The sequence below is a fragment of the Semicossyphus pulcher genome, unplaced genomic scaffold, assembly GCF_022749685.1.
Source record: "Semicossyphus pulcher isolate SPU_LCO1_2020_fin unplaced genomic scaffold, fSemPul1.0.p SCAF_11, whole genome shotgun sequence".
Taxonomy (NCBI): domain Eukaryota; kingdom Metazoa; phylum Chordata; class Actinopteri; order Labriformes; family Labridae; genus Semicossyphus; species Semicossyphus pulcher.
Window position 1 is genome coordinate 29,181,756 of NW_027211615.1, and position 21,161 is coordinate 29,202,916.

At 43.6% G+C, this 21,161-nt stretch overlaps 1 protein-coding gene across 1 annotated transcript in view; it reads left to right on the top strand.

Annotated features, from left to right (window-relative positions):
* myo6a (myosin VIa) overlaps positions 1 to 19,367 on the top strand; it is a 150,289-nt gene extending 130,922 nt beyond the window's left edge. Inside the window, 6 exon segments of the mRNA XM_069657761.1 lie at positions 187 to 290; positions 5,162 to 5,293; positions 7,995 to 8,021; positions 11,320 to 11,538; positions 16,828 to 17,004; positions 17,007 to 19,367. Of these exon segments, the coding sequence (XP_069513862.1) occupies positions 187 to 290; positions 5,162 to 5,293; positions 7,995 to 8,021; positions 11,320 to 11,538; positions 16,828 to 17,004; positions 17,007 to 17,287 (940 nt within the window). The 3' untranslated portion in view covers positions 17,288 to 19,367.
* Positions 19,368 to 21,161: the final 1,794 nt, after the last annotated feature.

A 21,161-nucleotide genomic window follows, 5' to 3' on the forward strand; every position in this document is an offset into this window, starting at 1 on the left:
AATAAGTTAGACACACTCTGTAAGCTCCACCCATCTTCTATACCAATCAATACTTTTTTACCCATGTTCAGAGTGAAGCGAATAACCCCGCCCTCTGACTTCCCTGCTGACGGTATCCCACAGTTCATAGCTGTGGGTCTTTGTTTCCTGACTTCCTGCATCCTTCTTGTTTGTTCCCCACATCAGAGGTCCACAGGTCCAGGCCTCCAAGGCTGCTGCTGGGGCCAAGAAGTACGAGCTGAGCAAGTGGAAGTATGCTGAGCTGAGGGACGCCATCAATACCTCATGTGGTGAGTGTCACGGTGTGGTATGTCACTAAAGCATTCATGACAGTGATATGTTGCCCAAGGTATTCAAGAATGGGTATATCCTCTGGTAAGCCCTTCAAAATGAAAACCAAAAAGTACCTCAACAAATAAGTTAAAAGTAAAGCTCCAATATCTGATAAACCTGTGCTCTCGACTGATATTAATAAAGGCATAGATGCCTCAACGACCACTGGTCAGATGGACTTAAAATTTCAAATGTTCATGGTCTCCAGAGGATGACCTCAAGTCATTTGACATCTTGACTGTTGTTCTAGGACCTTGTAAAAGCTGAATTTTGCCTCAAACAAACACTTAAGTCCGTTAAGAAGTACCTCAAACTAGTAGCTATATTTCTATTATTTTTGTTGCGTGTATTCGTGGTCCCCAGAAGATAGAAGATTAGAACTTCACCAAAAACTTAACCAACTTAATCATGCCAAAACTTCCCTTTGATTATAACTTTACTTTGTCCATGACAATGTTTCTCATACTTATAGCCATATCTTCATTAGGTTTGAGGACCAAGAATACTCACTACAGAGGAGGATCACAAATAATTGTATCCTGGGCTTTGTTCTAGCATCACCATCAAGCCAATTTGATTGATTGATACTTCAGTCAGTGATCAGGTTTCTCAAGCTAATGGTTATATTTTCATTAGGTTTGTTTTGAGTATTCACGGCCCCAAGAGGATGATTTCAAAGACGTTTGCAGGCACTTTAACCTTTGTTGTAGCGTCTCCATGCAGCCAAAGTTTCCCCTTGACAAATACTTCAGTTCATGACTGTCTCAAGCTAACAGCCATATTTCTATTAACAAGAGTATTTATGTTCCCCAGAGGATGATCACAAATAATGTCACAGGCATCTCGACCTTTGTTCTAGAATCTCCATCAAGCCAAGGTTTTCTCTTTGATTCATACTTCAGTCCATGACAGATTCTCAAGCTAATAGCCATATCTTCATCAAAGGAACACATTCCTGGTCCCCAGAGGATGATTCCCAGCAGTTTTGCTAACCCTCTCTGACCTTTCCTTGGCACAGCATCAGGCTGAAATCTAATATTTGCATGCTCGATAGTAAATAATCCTGCTTACCAATGAAGGAGCGCTATGAGAATTGTGTAGCTCGTGAAGCTTCTCAGAGGATGAACCGGTTTGATTTGTTTGCCGCAGGGGATTCCCCCCCCCCCAGTGCTTTGCTCACCCAGTACTTTCCCGTGATAAACACTTTACAAAGTATTTCAGAAGAAAATGCTTGTTTTTGCATATTCTTGGTCCTCAGAGGAAGATCTCTGGTGTCTTTCCACCATCAGCCCAACATGTCCACTTGTAACAATGAAATATCAAATCTTTTATATTTCCAGGACATTGATGCTCAGAGAGGATAGACCTTTTGATTTTTTAACCACTCTTGCATGCATACTTAATTTTTTTAGATTTAAAGATTTATCATATTATTTGATTGCAATTAAACATACTGATGACATTCGTGTTACCCAGCTGCTAGACCCTTTAGGACCACTCCTCTAGTATCTGCCAAACGTGTATCAGGAAGATTTCCATAAAACACGTCGATCACATTCAGGCTCTTCTTTTAGGGCTTTTTAAGGACCTCATGATTTTTGTTTTAGCTCTGCTGTTTGGACAATCTTTATAGTTTTTATCTCCTGCAGTTAAACCACTGAAAACTGTTAAATCATTCAGACTCCTGTCCACCAAACCGGCAGCTCTGACAGGAATATGTGCCACAGCTCTCTTTCCACACCACTTACTTTTATTTCTGTAAACTCTGGCTGGTTTACGACCACTTCTTTCGTGTGGGGGTGAACTGTTGGTCCAGAAGAACGAGCGTACAGCTGTTTTAACAAAGCTCGTCGAGATGATACGACAGTGTGCGGCTTTTATCAAAGTATGACAACAACAGATAGCAGCATGATGAACATATCAGACTCAACCTTCAGCCTGACATTTGAAAAGTACATAATGATCAGTTCCATGGCCGTCTATAATTATAATGTCATCATTTTAACTTTGATTTAAAACTATTATTCTGACAGAATCGGCTTAAAAGAAATCCATACGAAATATTAAGGTCAGAGGTCACAGTCATTGTGTATTTAGAGACAGCTAAAGACTTATGTAGCAGAGCAGTTCTGGTTATTACAACAAAAATATGGAACAAACTGAACCTGCTCTTTGCTGAGCGTTCACCAGCGCCCTCATCATGTCAAAATAAAACATCCAACTGTTTAATTTAGAACCAAATGTAGTTCAGTTTGTGTCCAAGTGTTCAGTTGTTGTTAGGTACATATTGGTATCGTTGGACAGAGCTAGGCTAGCTGTTTCCCTCTGGTTTCAGTCTTTATGCTAAGCTAAGACAACCAGCTGCTGGCTATATCTTTAGCGTCGTCAAACTTTTGCTCTTAGCAAACCCTTAATAGTAACCGCAGTATTGTCGTCCCGCCCCTTCCTCTACCCAAAGCACTCCTTTACCTTGTGTCCTTGGCGTGTTGGAGCCCTCAGGTGGGCTCAGTCTGCAGCAGAACAGCTTCTCAATGACTGTAGTGTTAGTGTTAGTTACGTCTCCTCTCGCCGTTCCTCCTCTACTCTGCTACTCGGGAACAGAACGCTGCAGGAGCCCCATTTGTCAGCAGAGCTGTCAATCATGAGGCCACACCCCCTTTTTATAGCATGAAATAACAAATTAAAAGTAAACTTGTGAGAAAAATGAACACTTGGACATAAATCAGCATGATAAGAACTGGAAGCCTGTCTGCTTCCACCTGACGTTGAACTTGGTGATCGCCGGTCTTTAAAAGTACCGTTTGTTGGCTCATATTCCAACATGATTTGAGTTTGAAGTGTAAAAAGAAACAGGAAGGAACTCAACACAGAGCGACTCAGACACTAATATAAATGCTCACAGTGTCCCCACTTTCCTCTGTTGTTTTTCTCCTTATAACGTTGAGTTTATGTTGAGAGCCCACCTGGTCTCGTCCACGCAGCAGGCAGCGTGAAGGACGAGGACGGGGAGGGGACGGACACCTGGTGGCGTCCTGCAGATTAATGTGTGAAGAAGCCGAGCCTGCGGGCGGCTGCACACATAAACACACAGAAATGACTCGTTAGCTGTTAACAGGCCGCTCAGCTCGCCTCCCAGACGGAGCGGGAGAGTGAATACTGATGTGATCACGTCCTCATGATGATCTGCAGCGGCGGAATAAAAGTCCAACATAACAGAGCGACGAGGGGGTTGTTGACACCTGCCACACTCTAGTTTATCCTGCAGTGATTTCAGCTCCGCTCGGTAAATGGAAGTGTGTTTTTTTTCCACCATTTGTCTGCCTGCAAAGTATTTTTGTTCCTGACGTTACCTAAGCACTTAGAGTGCATTAAGCTTCTCATCGCACACTGTTAGCCCTCGCGCTCCGGATGATAAATTGAATTTTTTTGCCTGTAAAGTAATTTATCTGAATCATCCCGATGAACTGTGTTGTCTTAATGCTGCGGCTGTGTTAAATGTCCTCTGTCAGGCTGCCTGTCTGCCTCTCTGCGACGCTGTGGATCGTTTTTAGAGATGTAAATGAACAGCAGCACTTTGGAGGTGAAAAGAACAAAAGTCAATGTTTCTGTCGAGAGTAGTTGTGCGGCGTGTCACAGTTTCTAAAAGTTTATAACTGTGGTTCCATCGCTACACAGATTTTGTGGCCAAAGGTTTGTGGACACCCTTTTTCATGTGTGTCTGGTAAATCCTATAAGCAGAGCATCGAATATGTTAAAGACCTGTGAGTTAGGGATTGCATATATCATTACTGTGAGTTCAGGAGGTTAATAAACATTTATGCAAACGTGTGATATTTAGATTTACTGAAGAAAGCCACACGTGATCCATTAAACCTGGGGGATCATTTTACATATATTAGGGTCTAAATGTCATTCAGGTTGCTTCAGCCGTCAGCTGTTATGGCTGCAAAACGATCCATCAAACATCCACTACAAGTTCTTGTTGTTTCCACTGACAGCCTCAGATTGTTATTCTAAGTGTGTGAACACATGACAGAAAGGATCCCTACAGAGATAGACCTTTTTGTTACAGAGGAAGATGATTGTTTTAACCACACACAGACGTTACATCGCTCTCTGCAAACACACCAGACTCCATTCATAAAAACAGGGATTTAACCTCTCAGAACAGGGGAGTTGCTTGCTGTCCAGGTCAGTGAGCCAGATTGTGTTATTGTGTGTTGCTCAAATATTGTGTTGCATCCAAACTAACCACTGAAACACCAAAGTCACACAATAACAAAAGACAACTTACAGATCAATGCATCGATAGACCAGCAACTCCATATTCTGACAACTTAAATTATAGCTTTTATCATTGAGTCTGGTGTGTTTGCAGAGAGCGATGTAACGTCTGTGTCTGGTCTGTCTCTGTCGGGATCCTTTCTGTAAAGTTGTCAGACTCTTAGAATAATCTGAGCCTGTCGGTGATAAAAACCTTTAGTGGACAGATTTCAGTCTTCCTGCAGAGATTACGTTGCAGCCATGACAGCCTGTGTTGCAGCTGCTGGCTGAAACGATCTACACGAGGAACTTTTTGTACCTATTAATCATTTAAACCTGCAAATATGAAACAAAAATAACAAAATCACCCTTTCAGGTGAAAGAAAGAAAGCCAAACATAATGTGTTCATGTTGAAATGAGTCAGTAGCATGAATGCAAACTTCCTGGGAAATAAAAAGTCTATATTCTTAAAGGTCGTTTTACTACAAAATAAAATACAATGACTTCTGACTTTTGACAATGTGTATTTGTTTTCGCTGATTTATTCAAACGTGTCTCCTGCAGACATCGAGCTGCTGGCCGCCTGCAGAGAGGAGTTCCACCGCCGGCTCAAAGTCTACCACGCCTGGAAGTCAAAGAACAAGAAGAGAAACACGGAGACGGAGCAGCGGGTGCCCAAATCTATCACCGACTACGGTACGACTTCACAGCACAGCATGCGGACCTTTAAATGATGTTTGTTTCTCAGGAAACTAAGCAGCAGTAGTTTCTAATATTATCACAGCTTTTCAAACTGTCCAGGTTTAAAACTTTTAAGTGATCATTTCTGAGCAGGAGAGGAATATATTCATTTTTAAACTTCATTAGTCTGTTTTTATTCTTAACGGAGCTTTAAAATCCTGAGTCTGAAAAATGTATAAAAAAGGGCGATTGCACTGCTTCTGCGTTCACATGGTTTTCATCTTTCTTCAGCTGTTATGTCAAACTTTGGTTTAAATCTGTTTTTACATGATGATATTTTACAGCAGGAAACGCCTTCATACCTGTTTTTAACGTCTGATCAAAGTCAGAAAATCTGTGAATACATGAATCAAAGAAAGACGAACTCCTCGGGGTGTCCGGGCCGACTGAACGCTCCCCGTGTTCGTCGGTCTCGTGTGGTCCAGGCGACGATCCGACACGAGGCACAATGGCTCTCTGTCTCTCGCCTCTCAGAGAGCTCTTATTCCGAGCAGCGATCTTGTGCTCTGCTCAGACTACTGATTAGACCACACGCCTCACAATCCCATCATCCCTTTCATCCCTCTACTTCATCCTCAGCGCCCACATGAGAGTCAGAGCTCCGTCCTGCTGCTGATCGGCCTCACAGACGCAACGAGATGTTTGTTAGTTAATCTGTGCACAGACCTTTGTCACTGTTAACAACCTTCCCTCTGATGTTTATAGCATCTTTTGTTTTCAATTACTTACATTCATTCTAGTGAAGGGATGTAGCTCCTATTCTGTGTTAGTAAGATGCTTTTATAAGACACGTTTTTCCAGGAGAGATAAAAAGAAAAACGCAGATTTGCACAGAGTTTGTGATGAAAGCAAAACAGATGAACCTTTTACAAGCACACAAGGGTTCAATGCCACGCAAGGCTAGTGATCGTCCTCTGCAGGAAACATCATTGTAAAAGTCTGATTCAAATAACAACACTGCAGTTTTTATGCAGCTTCCTGAGTGATTTGGACTCTAAATAAGACTTTAATTTAACCCTAAACTCGGCTCAGTCATGGGTCAGTCAGTATGTGACGGCTCAGTTTGTGTTTTTCTCTCTGTCACAGTCCACAGATTTACTGACACAAGATGGATTGGAGGGATAAAGACCAGGGGAGTTATAAGTGACAAAGGTCCAGCCTGGAATTTAAACCAGGAGCGCTCAGTTCATTTTAAACATCTTCTCCACTGAAGCAGTGAAACCCAGAGGAGTTCAGAGTCTGTTCGAGAAAACGGACTCAGGATGAAGGTTTCAGCTTCAAAATGCTGCGTCATTCCAAGATAAACCTCCTAAATCCAAAATAGACTGTGTATAAGAAGGACGTAGAATTACAATATCTACCCTACTCTGTTAAAGGAGGAAAACATGATAGTTTTCATCTTTCATCTCTCTTCTATCATATGTCACCATATATGTCATGTTAAAGGGGAATTCCAGTGTTTTAGTCTGGGCCCTTTTTTCCATGTTTTCGGGCCTCCATGAAAAGTTTTAAACGTGTCCTGTAGATCATTTTCAGCTGGCGGCCGCAGAACAGACTGTGATGGCTGCAGAGTACGTCCACTTAAAGTATTTGGATTGAAGCTGCAGGAGTCTCTGACAACACTGAGACCTTAAACATTTGGTTAAAATGTTCTTACTTCCACCAGAAACAGACGTTACATCGCTCTCTTCAGAGCCACCAGACTCCACTGACAAAAACGATATTTATACTTTGCAGAACACAGGAGCTGCTGTTTCACTGCTGCCTCGATTTATTAGCTTGTTTGTGTTATTGTGTTTGACTTTTTGTTTTACTGCATGTTAAGCTCTAACACAGCATTTGTGTCATAAACAATAAGACGAAAAAAGCTGGAGTAATGATGCAGAAAGAGACAAGCAGCTCCTGTGTTCTGCAGGGTAAAATTACCGTTTCTGTCAAAGGAGTCTGGTGTGTTTGAAGAGAGCGATGTAACGTCTGTTTCTGGTTTTGAAAAAACATTTTCCTCTATAACAAAAAGGTCTATCTCTGTAGGGATCCTTTCTGTAATGTCAGACATTCAAAGCCACCAGACTACATTCAGAAAAACAGCCATTTTACTTAGCGGTACAAAGGAGTTGCTGGTTTACTGCTGCCTCTATGGTTAGTTTGTGTAAGTTATTGAATGATACAGAAATATTATTTTGGATCCACACTAACTATTCAAAACACCAAAGTTGCAAAATAGCTAACAGATCGAGGCAGAAGTACACCAGCATCTCCTGTGTTCTGCATGGTAAAATTGCTGTTTTTGTCAATGGAGTCTGGTGTGTGTGCAGAGAGCGATGTAACGTCTGTGTGTGGTTAAAACAATCATCTTCCTCTGTAACAAAAAGGTCTATCTCTGTAGGGATCCTTTCTGTCATGTTGTCACACACTTAGAATAACAATCTGAGCCTGTCAGTGGAAACCCAGAAGAAATGGTCAGATACCAGAGCGTTAAACACTAAGTTAAAACACTCTGGGATTCCCCTTTAAGCTTATTTATCATCATCAAATATATCAGCAGTGTTTCTGTCTGATTCATTGTTTGTTTTCATGTCACGTGTTTCACTGTTGCTGTCGTGTTGCATCACTTCCTGTTGTGTTCGTCTGTGTAACCTGGCATGTCTACTTTCAGATCATTCACCTCCTGTGAAAAAAGCATGTAAGTGGTCCTCCAGTGTGTAACCCTGCTACTAACCCGCAGAGCTACACCCCGCTTATTAACCCCCCCACCCCGACCTGCTGTTACCTGGATCAGTGCTGGCCTCGGGCGTGTGCTTGTTGCTGCTCAGTTTGATGGAGAAGTTTCCCTTCAGGTGGAGGAGGGGGCAGTGGTGTGTGTGTGTGTGTGTGTGTGTGTGTGTGTGTGTGTGTGTGTGTGTGTGTGTGTGTGTGTGTGTGTGTGTGTGTGTGTGTGTGTGTGTGTGTGTGTGTGTGTGTGTGTGTGTGTGTGTGTGTGTGGAGGAGATTATCTGAGCTGCTGTTTCGTCTTTATGACCGGTGCAGCGGTGCCGGCTATAAGGGTTTGATAAAGAGCCGAGGTAATTCCTGCACGCTCTTCAGGCTGTTATTGATGCTCCCACACGGAGGGAACAGAGACCGAGGCAGAGAAGGACGGAGGCTGGTTGGCTGTTTGGCGACAGACGATAGCATCACGTTCCCCGGAGCGTGACGGCGGCGGGAAAAGGCCGCCGCACTCGCTGATTGGGAGACGAATGTTATAAAAAGGTGTCGCCGTTCAAGCAGCGAGCAGACGCTTCACTCCATTCACCCTGAGCTAATGAAGATTTTAGATACATAACAGCCCATTCAGCTATACGAGGCATCCGTGCAACAATCAGACTCTGCGTCTGTCTCTATACCTGCTGCTCTCACTGAGGTATTCAGCTCTATACAGGTTCAGTGTTGTTTTGTGTCATTTGGAGGCTGCTGATGTTTTAGACTAAATCTCATTTTTTTCTCACCAAAATAAAAGTTTCCTCAGAATTTAGTTTGCATTATGTTCAGAAAAGCCTCATTTAGATTGTTTCGATCACCAAGAGTCACAAGTAGACTTGTGAAAACTCTTATTTAAAGAGTCAAAGGTTATGTTTGGGCCTTTGTTAGGACAGGAGGACAGGGTTGGAAACAGGAAAGAAGAAGAAAGAAGAGGCTGACACGTGGCACGGGGCCAAGGGTGGGAGTTGAATCCGGGCTGTGGTATCGAGGACGATTTAACCGCTGAGCTAAACCGGCGGCCTGGAAGCTTATTGTTATCCTCACAAACACGTCACAGATCCAACTTGTTTTACGTCGGCTTTAGATCCTGGATCCAGCTCTCGACCGCTCAGTGAGTCACTCGAAGACCTCGTGCTCTTACCAGCAGCAAAACAGGAAGTACAACAAGCTGCAATCGACAAGCTGAGAGTTTCCAGCCGAGAGTGAAGTTCAAGTGTCTGTGAGAATACTTGTGCTGCTTTTATAAACTAAACAGGATGAAGGATGTGCGTATTTGTTGGCGTCGTGCGTTTTAAATATCTCTTCTCTTGGAGGGCGGTGTGAGCGCGCCATGATGCTGCTGACGTCAGGATGTTTGGCTCTGAGACAGGAGGTGGTTTCATGTTTCCAGACGCTCACTTTAACACGTGTTTCCTCCTGGAGTCAGTTTGAAATCGTGTTTAAAAAAAACCGTTTGTCTTGTTTCAGTTTCTCAGCTTTTGAAACATGAATTAAAATCTGAATAAAATCTTTGAACTCGCTGAGCAGATTTGGAGACGAGATTTTCTTCACATTCTTTGATTCTCAAACTGAAAACAAGATGAATCTTATTAAAGTGAAGTTCTGCAGACAGTTGGTGCAACAAGCTGCTGTTAGTCTCTGTAGAGAAGCTTCCTCACTCTGTAGTTTCTGACTTTACGCTCCACTTCGTAGAGAGATGCAAATAACGTTTATGTTTCATACGAAGCTTTCATGAACATCTTTACGCTTCACGTCTCCATGATTTGCCCCCTCAGTCGTCGGCTCTGCTGTGACCTCTGCTGTGACCTCTGCTGACCCTCTAACAGCAGGACGCTCTGAAACATGGAGACCAGGGAGCGGGTTCATTACTCGAAGCTGATCTGAGAGCAGCCGAGCGGGGTTCAGTGTTTACATGCAGCTAACCGGGACTCACTGAACTGATGTTAACATTAAAATCAGCTTTATATTTCATCATTCTGCCTGAGCCATGGTCCCGTGCGTCCACCTGTGTGTTAACAGCCTCATAATTAATGCAGGTTTACCTTTGAAGCTCAGGCAGAGGTGAAGCTGTGCTGCTGTTCTGAATTAGTGCTGCGTGTAGTTCAAGGTCACACATCCTCATGTTCATGTGCTGGTAGCTCACAGGTACAGTTTGCATCTTAACAGGAGCTTAGCTTAGCACAGGGACTGAAAACAGGGGCAACTGTGAGTCTGACGCTGTCCAAAGATCAGAAATTTCTAAATTAAACCTCACAGCTGGAAGGTTCCTGGTTCGAATCCCGGCTCAGACATAGTGGGCCTTTGTGTGCATGTGTGGGTACTTCCTCCCACCGTCCAAACACATGCTCGTTAGGTTCATCGGTGACTCTAAATTGTGAGTTTGAAAGGTTGTCTGTCTCTGTGATTGACAGGCGACCTGTCCAGGAGTAACCCGCCTCTCGCCCAAAGACAGCTGGGATAGGCTCCAGCCCCACCGCGTGGATAGATTTTTCTCTGATTAAACAAAGAACACAAATGTTTTTAGGTGAGCTTTAGGTGCTGGTTGGTGTTCATCACCTTTGCACAGGGCCAGGCTAGCAGTTTCCCTCTGCTCCCAGTCGTTATGCTAAGCTAAGCTAAGAGGCGAGAGGCTTTGTGTTGTAACTGTATCCTCTTAAAATTCTGTGTCCTTTTATGAATAATTCCTCGATTGTTATTCCAGCAGACGGCGAGAATCAAGGACACGTTCGATGGAAAAGAAGCATCAAAGCATCGAAACACCCTGAAGCCAAAATAAGTTTAACTTTGACCTCATTCTGAGGCAGGAGAGATGAAGTTTCTCCAGCTGTCGAACAAAAATCTGATCTCCTTCTGAACCTTTCTGAAAGTTTAACATTAAAGAGCCATAAAAGCATTTTTAAAAGTAGACAACAGAAAACTGCAGCTCTCTTACATCACTGAAGAGCCTCAAACTTCAGGCTTTTATTTTGTAGGATCGATACTTTTGAAAGACTTTACTTCCCCATGAAGTGAAATCCAGTTATTCTGTCCGGTCAGACTCACACTCACTGCAGCAGGGCAGGTCTTGATGATGGTGCAGGTGTAGTTATATAAGTTAATACACAGGCTGATGAACAGGAACGAGGCTGTTTTAAAGTAAATCTAGTGTCTCCATTAACCGACCCCCGGCTGCATGTAAACACGGTCGCTGACTCCTGACTGCTTGTGAAAGAGGCCTAACTTTTCTCTCATCCAATCAACAGCCCAGCAGAACCCGGCTCCGCCCATCCCGGCCCGGCAGTACGAGGTGGCCATGAACCGGCAGCAGCGCTACTTCCGCATCCCGTTCATCCGGCCGGGCGACCAGTACAAAGACCCGCAGAACAAGAAGAAGGGCTGGTGGTACGCTCACTTCGACGGGCCCTGGATCGCCCGGCAGATGGAGCTGCATCCAGATAAACACCCCATCCTGCTGGTGGCAGGTCAGTACTGCAGGGAGACGGGGTGGGAGGAGGGAAGGAGAGGTGATTAATGGACGGCAATGTCCACAAAGGAAGGAGGAACAAAGGCATGGAAGGGGAAACGATGAAAAGATGAAAAGATGGAGGGCTTAGGTAGCGAGGAAGAGCAGGTAAGGGATGATAAGATATGAAGGAAGGGATTAAGGAATGGAGGGAGGACTGTAAAGAGGCAGCAATTTACTGTAGAGGAGGATGTCAGGCTGAAGGTAAGACGGGATAAACTGCAGACTGATGGAAGGAAAGGAAATCATGTTTCCCGTTCCCAGTCTGCACGTGTGCACTTCATGCTGATAACGACGGCAGATTTAACACTCAGCATGAACGTCCGATGATCAAATCATCCTCCAGCTCAGACGTGGAGGGGGAAGGAAAGTTTCCATTTTAATAGCGATCTTTTTTTCTGCTTGTGGAAATCTTATTTAGTGTTTGATGTCCAGAGACACAGACACACCGGAAGTTACACATAAAGTAATGAGACTGTTGAAGCAAGCACACTCTCCCAACTCTACAGCAGTCACTCAGATGTAGCGTCAACAAACGGAGTGAGACAGGTTTCATTTACTTTACCTCAGGTCGGTTAAAAACTTCTTTTTAAAACAATGTTTATAACTGTATCCTGAACAAGGTTAAATCACATTTGATGGATATGTACATGAGCAGCGTTGGGTAACGTTACTTTAACTTGTTATGTTACTGCGTGTGTCATATCATCAGGACGGCGTGCAGCCTGCCGTACGTCTACCTTTGAGTGTATCGACTCTACCGTCTCTGCGTCGCCTCGTTTATGGTGCATAATCTGTAAGTGTGCAGCCTGATAACAGGAAGGACAGACGCAGTATAACCTTTATAGCTCTTTATCATGCAGTCTGACAGCGAACTGGGCAGAGACATACAGTATTAGGCGCAGCTGTTTCCATGACAACAATGGCGATCATGACGGTGCGTGTCTGTGACGAAGCGTTAGCGACAGCACTGAAGCATTTTGTAAAAAAGAGACGTTGTAGCGGCTTTGACTTAACAACCGACAACTGTAGCTAGATTACAGCGCCATCGCCTGGGTAACATACCCTAACACAATAACATACGTCTCTCTGCGTTTTATACTGGTCGCACCGGTTTACAGGATGCAGCCCACTTTTTAGATGAAAAAGAATGTATCATAAGTGAGTCTTATACACCAAATGTTACGGTAATTCTTGTGTTTTTGGTTTTGGAAAAAAGTGGACGAGGTTGTGATAGAGATGGAGACAGAAGAAACAACAGTGGAGGCAGGGAGGGGAGGAGGAGGAGGAGGCAGGGAGAGAGGACGGAGAGTTGAAGGACAGACGTGAGATCGATCCTCTGACACTGATACACACAAAAGGAATGAGAAGTGACACTTTATTGGCCGGCTTTAACAGACTGTCGGGGATGTGACTTAATGACATCACAGCAGCTTCCTCATCATCATCTGTGACGCACCGTCAGCTCCATCACCGCCCGACAGCCGGGAGGACTGTAAGGCTTTTACTTTGTCCCGAGCTGGACGTCCATCGGTGAGATGTTCCCCACGAGGACGCTTTCTCTCATCAGACTGTAATAGTGACAAACGATTACATGACGGTTCTTTAAATGTAGAGCAAAGAGAGTGAGGACATCACGTTTGAAAGAGGATTAGACATCTTTTATTCAGCGTCCATCCTCCGCTTCAGAACCATCAATAAGAAACCCAGTGAAGTGAAACAGAATCAGAAAAGTTTTCCTTTGTTGCAGATGAAACTCGTGGCAGGAGTGGGTTTTAGATTTATTGTTTGTGATTTTTTGAGTAAAAAGAAACATAAAACTCTCCGTTTGCCTTGAAGCCTCTGAGTGGGCGGGTTTATGTGCTCTTTGATTGACAGCTGAGACAAAGGGTGCTCATTCTGGAAACTTATTTTTGCAGGAAGTCGACCACACGTCACAATTTACACGTTCAAAAACATGCATTTCAACTGCAGTCCAAGTCAGATGTTAAAAAGCAGTTTGACGAGTCTGAGAGGCACATTATTATTTACACCACATTACAACAGGCGGGACAATACTCTGCATCCATCTCTTACCAGCCCGGCCCACTCAACTCTTCTCTTTCCTTGTTTTTCGAGTCTCTTAAACTCTTAAATCAGTCCTCGTCCACGTGCACGTCGTCAGTGTTTGCTGCTGAAGCAGTTTAAAGTTTAACTGATGCCATCAAAAGCTTTGGCGGACAAGTTGGACGATAAACTTCCAGAATAATGCCATTTTTATTTCCTCCACTTTGGCTCAGCAATAAAGGAAACAGAGTTCCTTCAAACTGTTGATCAGACAAAGCCTCACATTAACTTTGGATGGAGTGTGGGAAGTGTGGTAAAGATCTGTTTGCTGCTCGTGTGTAAGAGAAGAACAATAACAGCAACCAAAAACTGTTCATGTACAAATTAACATAAATATTCATTTAGAAGAAAGTGGACTGATCCTTTAAAACACTCGAACGTCAAACAAAATAATCCATCTGATTATCAGTCTGGGCATAGTTAGCCTAGCTTAGCATAAAGACTGGAAGCAGAGGGAAGCAGCTAGTATCCATCAAAGTTCAGTTATGACTATAAACATAAACATGAAAATATCTTAATATTTATTGACTCTCTCTTTAAAAGCAAAACCACAAAGTTTTCTTTTTACATTACAAATTAAACAGACTTCAGACACATGAGCTTAAGAGGCGGTGTTTACACTTTGGAGACCTTCAGGCTAGCTGTTTTCCCCTTCTTATAGCCTTTATGCTAAGCTAAGCTAAGCTTTTCTGGTAGAAAAGTGTAGGCTGGGCCGTGAGAGAAAAAACACTGCATGCAGGTTTTGTTTCTATGACAACAAGAAGTTTAACTTACTACACAGCTAACATCAAGCTCACAACGTGCTCACAACGAGCTCACAACGTGCTAACAACAAGCTCACAATGAGCTCACAACGCGTAGGGCAATTAAAAACATTTACCAGGAACACTTCCATCTGACCGATCTGCTGCCACTAACGGGCTCTCTATTGTGATTCTGGTTCACAGATCACGGCCAAAACAAGTTGCTCCTCCATGTTTGGTGGTAACCAGGGTGACAAGTGGCGCCCATCTGATTGGTTGCCTGAAATAAGCGGCGGCGACGACACCAGCGCCTTTCTGAAAAGTTCAGAGATTTCGAACTCGAAGCGCTCGGAGCGGCCGCACAAAAAAGTGAAGCGCTCTGACAAAAGACGCTGGGCGGAGCGCCTTTTCTCTCGGCGGCCGCACACGCTCCGTCCTCACTGGGAACGACTGAAAAAAGACGCTGCTCAGAAAAAGGCGCTGTGTAGACACCTTTACTTCAAGTGATACAATAGTATTTTTTAACTGTAATATCTTCCTATTTTTGCACCTTTGTTAGAAGCATTAACATCATTTATTGTAACAGGTGACCCTCACTGCTTCAGGCTTAGTTAAAGAAAGCACCTGTTCACGCGCTCACAGTGTTGGTGGCATAACAGGCTGTAAAACCACAGACTGACGAGTGAAACATCGACACTACAGATAAAAAGATGTTTGTTTACCCGTCTGTCTCGGCATATGTGTGTGCGGATGAGTTAAGCCCTCTCCCACCAGCGTTTGCTGCACTTTTATTTGAGGATTCGGGTCGTTTGTGGGTGTTTGAGCTCTGAGTTTATGAAACGATGTCGCCGCTCTTTGTGTGATTTAAAGACTGTGTGTCGTCGATCAGAGAAAGGCCATATTGTGCTGGAATAGTTGGTATTTTGGAGCAGCAGCGCTCACAGACAGCAGCAGTATGTGGGTGAATAACTGCCTCATATAACACTCTGCTAACACACTGCTGAACTTGTTATCGGCCTTACAGCTGCAGATGTGGTGTGTCACGCTGACTGAATGTAAATTACCATCTTTGAATGTGTTTGGGGATTTAATGTGTCGTCTGCTGAACTTCACTTGTTCTTATTCCAACAGTTTTTTTATTCATGATGCAAAACGAGTCCAAACTTCACCAGGCTAACCGTCATAGCTTCAAGGAAGCTACAGATATCACTGTAACTGTAATCAGCAGTGAAATAATGGACATATTACACGTGACTATATAACTATCAGCATGCTAACTTAGCCATGTTAGCATGCTATTGTCTAAATGTTAGTTTGTACCATCTCATTATGCTACATTTAGCATATATATGTTAACAATAGCATGTTAGCATAAAACATCTGAATAGGATAATATAAATTAAATGTTGGAACGTTAGCACAATGTTAGCTAGCATAAACAGCTGCTAACATTTTAATCTTCGTATTAGCAAATATACTAAATCTAAACCACAGGATGCTAATATGCTACATGTGAGAATGCTATAACCTGAAGCTGAGGTTAAGAAATGTTACCTTTATTTTGAAAGGGAGCACATTTAGGTGTTTCACTTTTAATTGCCAGATTTAAATACGTCACGTTCGTGTGTTAATCCGATTCATTTAAAACCTGCACTCTGGGATGTTATGTAGGCTGCACGGTTGTGCAGTGGTTAGCTAGAAGGTTCCTGGTTCAAACCCCGGTTCAGACGTAGTGGGCCTTTCTGTGTGGAGTCTGCATGTTCTCCCGGTGCCTGTGTGGGTTCCCTCCGGCTTCCTCCCACAGTCCAAACACATGCTCGTTAGCTTCATTGGTGACTCTAAATTGCCCGTAGGTGTGAGTGTGAGCGTGACAGGTTGTCTGTCTCTGTGTGTCAGCCCTGTGATTGACAGGTGATCAGTCCAGGTGTAACCCGGCTCTCGCCCAATGACAGCTGGGATAGGCTCCACCTAAGCAGTATAGATAATGGATGGATGGATGTGATGTAGCCAGTAAGCATGCTTTCAAACTAAAAGTATGTCATTTAGGATTGTAATGTTAGCATGCTAACGTGCTCAACATGAGGACGATCACCAACATGTAGTACATTTAGGATGTTAGCATGCTAACAGGCTAACCTGAGTGTGAAATGACCAAACATGCTGCATGTAGGTTAATATGCAAAAAATAGCTTGAAAAAAACCACATAATACATCTGCATAGATAATGTGCATGTAGAGCACGGAGGTGAGGGGTGATCAGCAGAGACAGAAACAATGTGTGGACCTGACTGTTAAATCTGACTCCCTACCAAGTTCATTCTTTATTGCAGTTTGCTGGACTCTAGTTAATTATTAGAGGCTGTTTTACGAGGCTAAACCTGGATTTATTACCTTCACAGGAAAGGACGACATGGAGATGTGCGAGCTGAGTCTGGAGGAGACGGGCCTGTCGAGGAAGCGTGGAGCTGAGATCCTCCCGCGGCAGTACGAGGAGATCTGGGAGCGCTGCGGCGGCATCCAGTACCTCCGCAGCGCCATCGAGAGCCGGCAGGCGCGACCCACCTACGCCACGGCCATGCTGCAGAGCATGTTCAAGTGACGGGGCCCGGGGCCTCTCACCGCAAACAAAGGGACAAACGCACCAGCTACCTAACACAGATGGCGTGTGAGCGTACTGCACCAGGTTCTGACTGGCATTCAGCGATTTCTCTCCCTTTTGTTTTTCTGTTTGTTCTTTCGGTTCCTCGAAGGGGGGGGGGGCGAGGGCGGGGACGTTTTGCATTGAACCCTATGCAGAAAAATCACACTAAATTATCACCCCCGGTTGTTTTCCTCTCTGTAATGTTTCTGCAAGTCTAACTCTGAGGCCTTAATACTACTTTAACAGGGTTTAAATGCCAGAAGTAGGACTTTTCTTTTTTTGTTCAGAGCTGCCTCCCCAACATGAAACTTAATTCCTTTGTAATTATGCATTCCTGATTATGACACTGAAGTCTCACTGGTGTGTCGCTTCCATCCTAACAGCTAGCTGGTGACCCCTCTCCTGCTGTTTACATTGTCTTCATGTGGTCGTTTCAGGGCACTTGCACAAGGAGCCGTCACAGTGAGGCCGAGCTGCACGAGTGTCACACTATTCCAGAATTAAGTCGAATATTTGCTAATACTTCCTTTTTTATTTGACCTTTTGTCTTTCCGACCGAATGTAACTCAGACCTCGTTGATTCATGTAGTGATTCCTCTCTTCTCTCTCATGACGTGTGATTTAACGTGTAAAGCTAATGAGAAGGTCCAAAAGACTTTGAGACCAAACATCAAACCCTCGTTGGGGTTTTTGTTGCCAGAGCGGTAATTCAGCTCGTGATTCGTTTTTGTCTGCGTTTATCAAGCAAAGCAGAAAATGTGAAATAATTATGCAAATCCTCGTGGGCTGTTTGTGAACAGATCAGCGCTGCAAAAAAACACTCATTCACACCATCTTTAGTCTTTAAATTTGATCTTTTTACACGAGGAAATGTAATTTGCCAACGCAGTGATTCCCAAACTTGTTTTCGTTGATCCTGAAAAATCATGAAAATAAAATGTAAAAAAAGCGTTCAAATCTCAGATTGGACGTTTGTCTGCCGCGTGAGAAGCTTTAAAGGACGTCTTTAACTGTACGATGCACTGGTACTCCTGAACTGGAACATTCTTATGACACTGAATCATTCGATACAGCGGGTACGGTTCATGCAGCCAACAGCAAGAGTTTATTTTTCACAGAACGGTTTCTACGTGTGTCTTTGGGACGTGAGATTGTCAGCAGAAGCAATAAATCAAAGCTAAGAGATAAAACAAAAACGGGCCTGAAGACAATCTGCTGCGACGTTCCACCTGCTCTGTTCACCTGATGCCAACTGTGTTCCTGAGCTTTCTATCTGCACTCCTCTCTGCAAAATGTGACTTAGCTGGGCTGACCGTACGAGGGTTTGTCTTGTTGCAAGGTAATGGATCCCGTTTACAAGTGGCGTTAACATGCAGAGAAACAGGCTGGACATCAACCCGAGAACCTGAGACACAGTGAAGACGGACTGAGCAGCAAACAGACGGAAGGTTTGATTTGTGAATTTAGTTGAAGCAGTTTCCCTCCTTTTACCAAACAATGATTTAATGCAAAAACAAAACAGTTTGAACGTTTCTACTAAAAACTTTGGCTGTAAAAAATGTAGTCGTTGGCCTGATGATTTAAAACCCGTCATAAACACTAAACTAACACAGGAAGGAGCGTCCTGGATTTAAAGAGATGTCAGTTTACATGCTGCGATAAAACACAAGAGAAACGTATCGTCATTAGGGATGGGCGTTTGAAGAACTCCACCATCAATAACGATCGATTAATTGATTAATTATTATCTTACAGACAGAAAATACTAAATGTGTTTCTCTTAATCAAATCTTTATTCTCACGTTTTCAGAGCCTCGACCTCGTCAACACTAAGATGATAAAAACGATGATGTGAGTGTTGCAGTAGTAAAAACAGCCGAGCCTTACTGTAGGGCAGCGTGTCGTCGCTATTTGATACCAACATCAGATCGATCATTAATCAATCATCGATTAACCATCACCCATCCCTGATAGTCATATTAGCATTTTAACTGTGCCTCGAGTTTTTCTTGTGTTTTATGGGTCATAAAAAATGTTCAAACACTTAAAAAGAGACGCTGACGATCGCTACACAAAGCTGTGGTGCCCTTTTTGGCCTTAACACAAAAACATTCAAACTTTTACCTGTTGATTATAATGAAGCTGGTTTTTCTGTCTCCAACCAAAACGTCGTCGTGTTTCTCTCGTTCTGGTTTCCCTTTAGTTTTGCTGTTTGCTGCTTTAGTGGACGCTACCTGTAACATCACACACAGACAGTGTATTCAACTTCTGCTTGTCCCAGACCCATCAACAAAAGCAGAATGTTTTATACATGAAGTATATAATAGTATATCTAACATCTGTCTGCACACGGATCCAGGTGAGACGAGGGGTCTTCCTGCCTGGTTAAACGCATGTTAACGCCGACTGTAAAGGGGCCAAAACCTGAGCTCTGTCTCCATGAAGACCCACGTGTTGGTTTGAACACCTTGAAATATTTCCTCTGATGTAAAAGAGAACATCCTGCATTTGCTCCGATCCGTTTCTCTCCACACATTACAATCATTCCTCGGGAAGCACTGCCTTTGTCCACTCTGTCGTTTTTCTAACGCTGATCTCTAACAGACGAATAAATGCATTCCATGTTTCACTCACCTCTCTGCTCCTTCTTTCACCTCACTTTGGTGTCACAAACACAGACGGGAATAAAGATGGACGACATGACCAAAACCTCTCTATCGCCCCCTGCTGACTGGCTGCAGTAAAGGCATTTAGGCTTCACTGTTGTACACGGAGAGGAGGGGGAGACACGTCGTCCATCTTTATACAGTCATTGGTCACAAACAATCTGAAGCTGCTGTCAAACAACAACCTTTAAAGAAATGAAGAAAGGCTCGTCTCTTATGTAACACAGTTTGTATTTCAACTACTGACATGAATAAATAATTAACACATTAAATACCAAAAATCAAAGTTACAGTTTGGAGGGTTTCCCCCCAGAAGCAGCAGTAAACATCAGGAGATCTGTTGACTCTGAGACCCTGTTTACACTCAGTTTTAAAATGTGTCTAATGCATCAAATCACAAGTGTACACTTAACCAAAGTGTAAACCATCGCTATGAGGTGGGATGGTCTGCTGTAAACTCGTCTTCTGATCACTGAAACACGTCTTAGACTCGAGTGTAAACGTGGTCAAAGAAAAGAACAGTAATGGTCTATTTACACGAACTGTACAAGAAGACATGATGGCGATATTACACGTCTACAAACTCCCAAAATGTTCATCGTGTTTGGAGTGGAAAACAGAGACAAAGACAAGATCCTAAACCAGGGCTGTGATTTATGTACAAATAAAAAACTAATGAATCTGACACCTGATGTCATGCACAGCTCTCATGCACATCTTAATGCACAGCTGATGAAGGCTGTGGAAGCTAACAGGTGGACGATGAGGTGAGAAACATTGTACACTTCAAAGTTACAGCTGGTACCGCTCCGGGTGTTCTGTCCAAATCTAAACACAATTCACCTTTGAACCAAAATACAAACACATGCAGAAGATGTTCAGAGTTTACAGACGTCCTGATCCCCAGAGGCTGAATCCCCCGAGTTTTCCCCGAGCACCATCACGTGTTTTCAGTGACTCAAAGACTCAACAGCTTTTAAATCCATCGAGAACGTGTCATACAAACATTCATGATCCCTCAGGATGAATCGGAAATACTCTGGTAAACCATTAAGCTCTACACTTAGCGCCACCATCAGGTCAAAATGTTAATTTGTCAAATACTAACGACCTCTAAAACTTTCCCATCAGCCTCAGCTGCACTTTATAGCTGTGTCCCAATTCAGGGGGCTGCATCCTTTGATGGACGTATTTGAAGGCCGATTGCGTCTCAGCAGCGCGTCGAAGGCTGTCCCATTTCGAAGACTCCTTCAGATGCGTCCTTCTTTTCCTGGGTCATGAAGGATCCATCAGGTGCATCCTTCACGTCCCAAAGTATCCCGAGATTCATTGCGCGCCCTTTCAAACAAGATAGACTCTTACGCGGCCGAGGAACACACTTTAAATTTAAACGTTTTTGGTTTCAACCCAATCGAAAAGCTAGAGA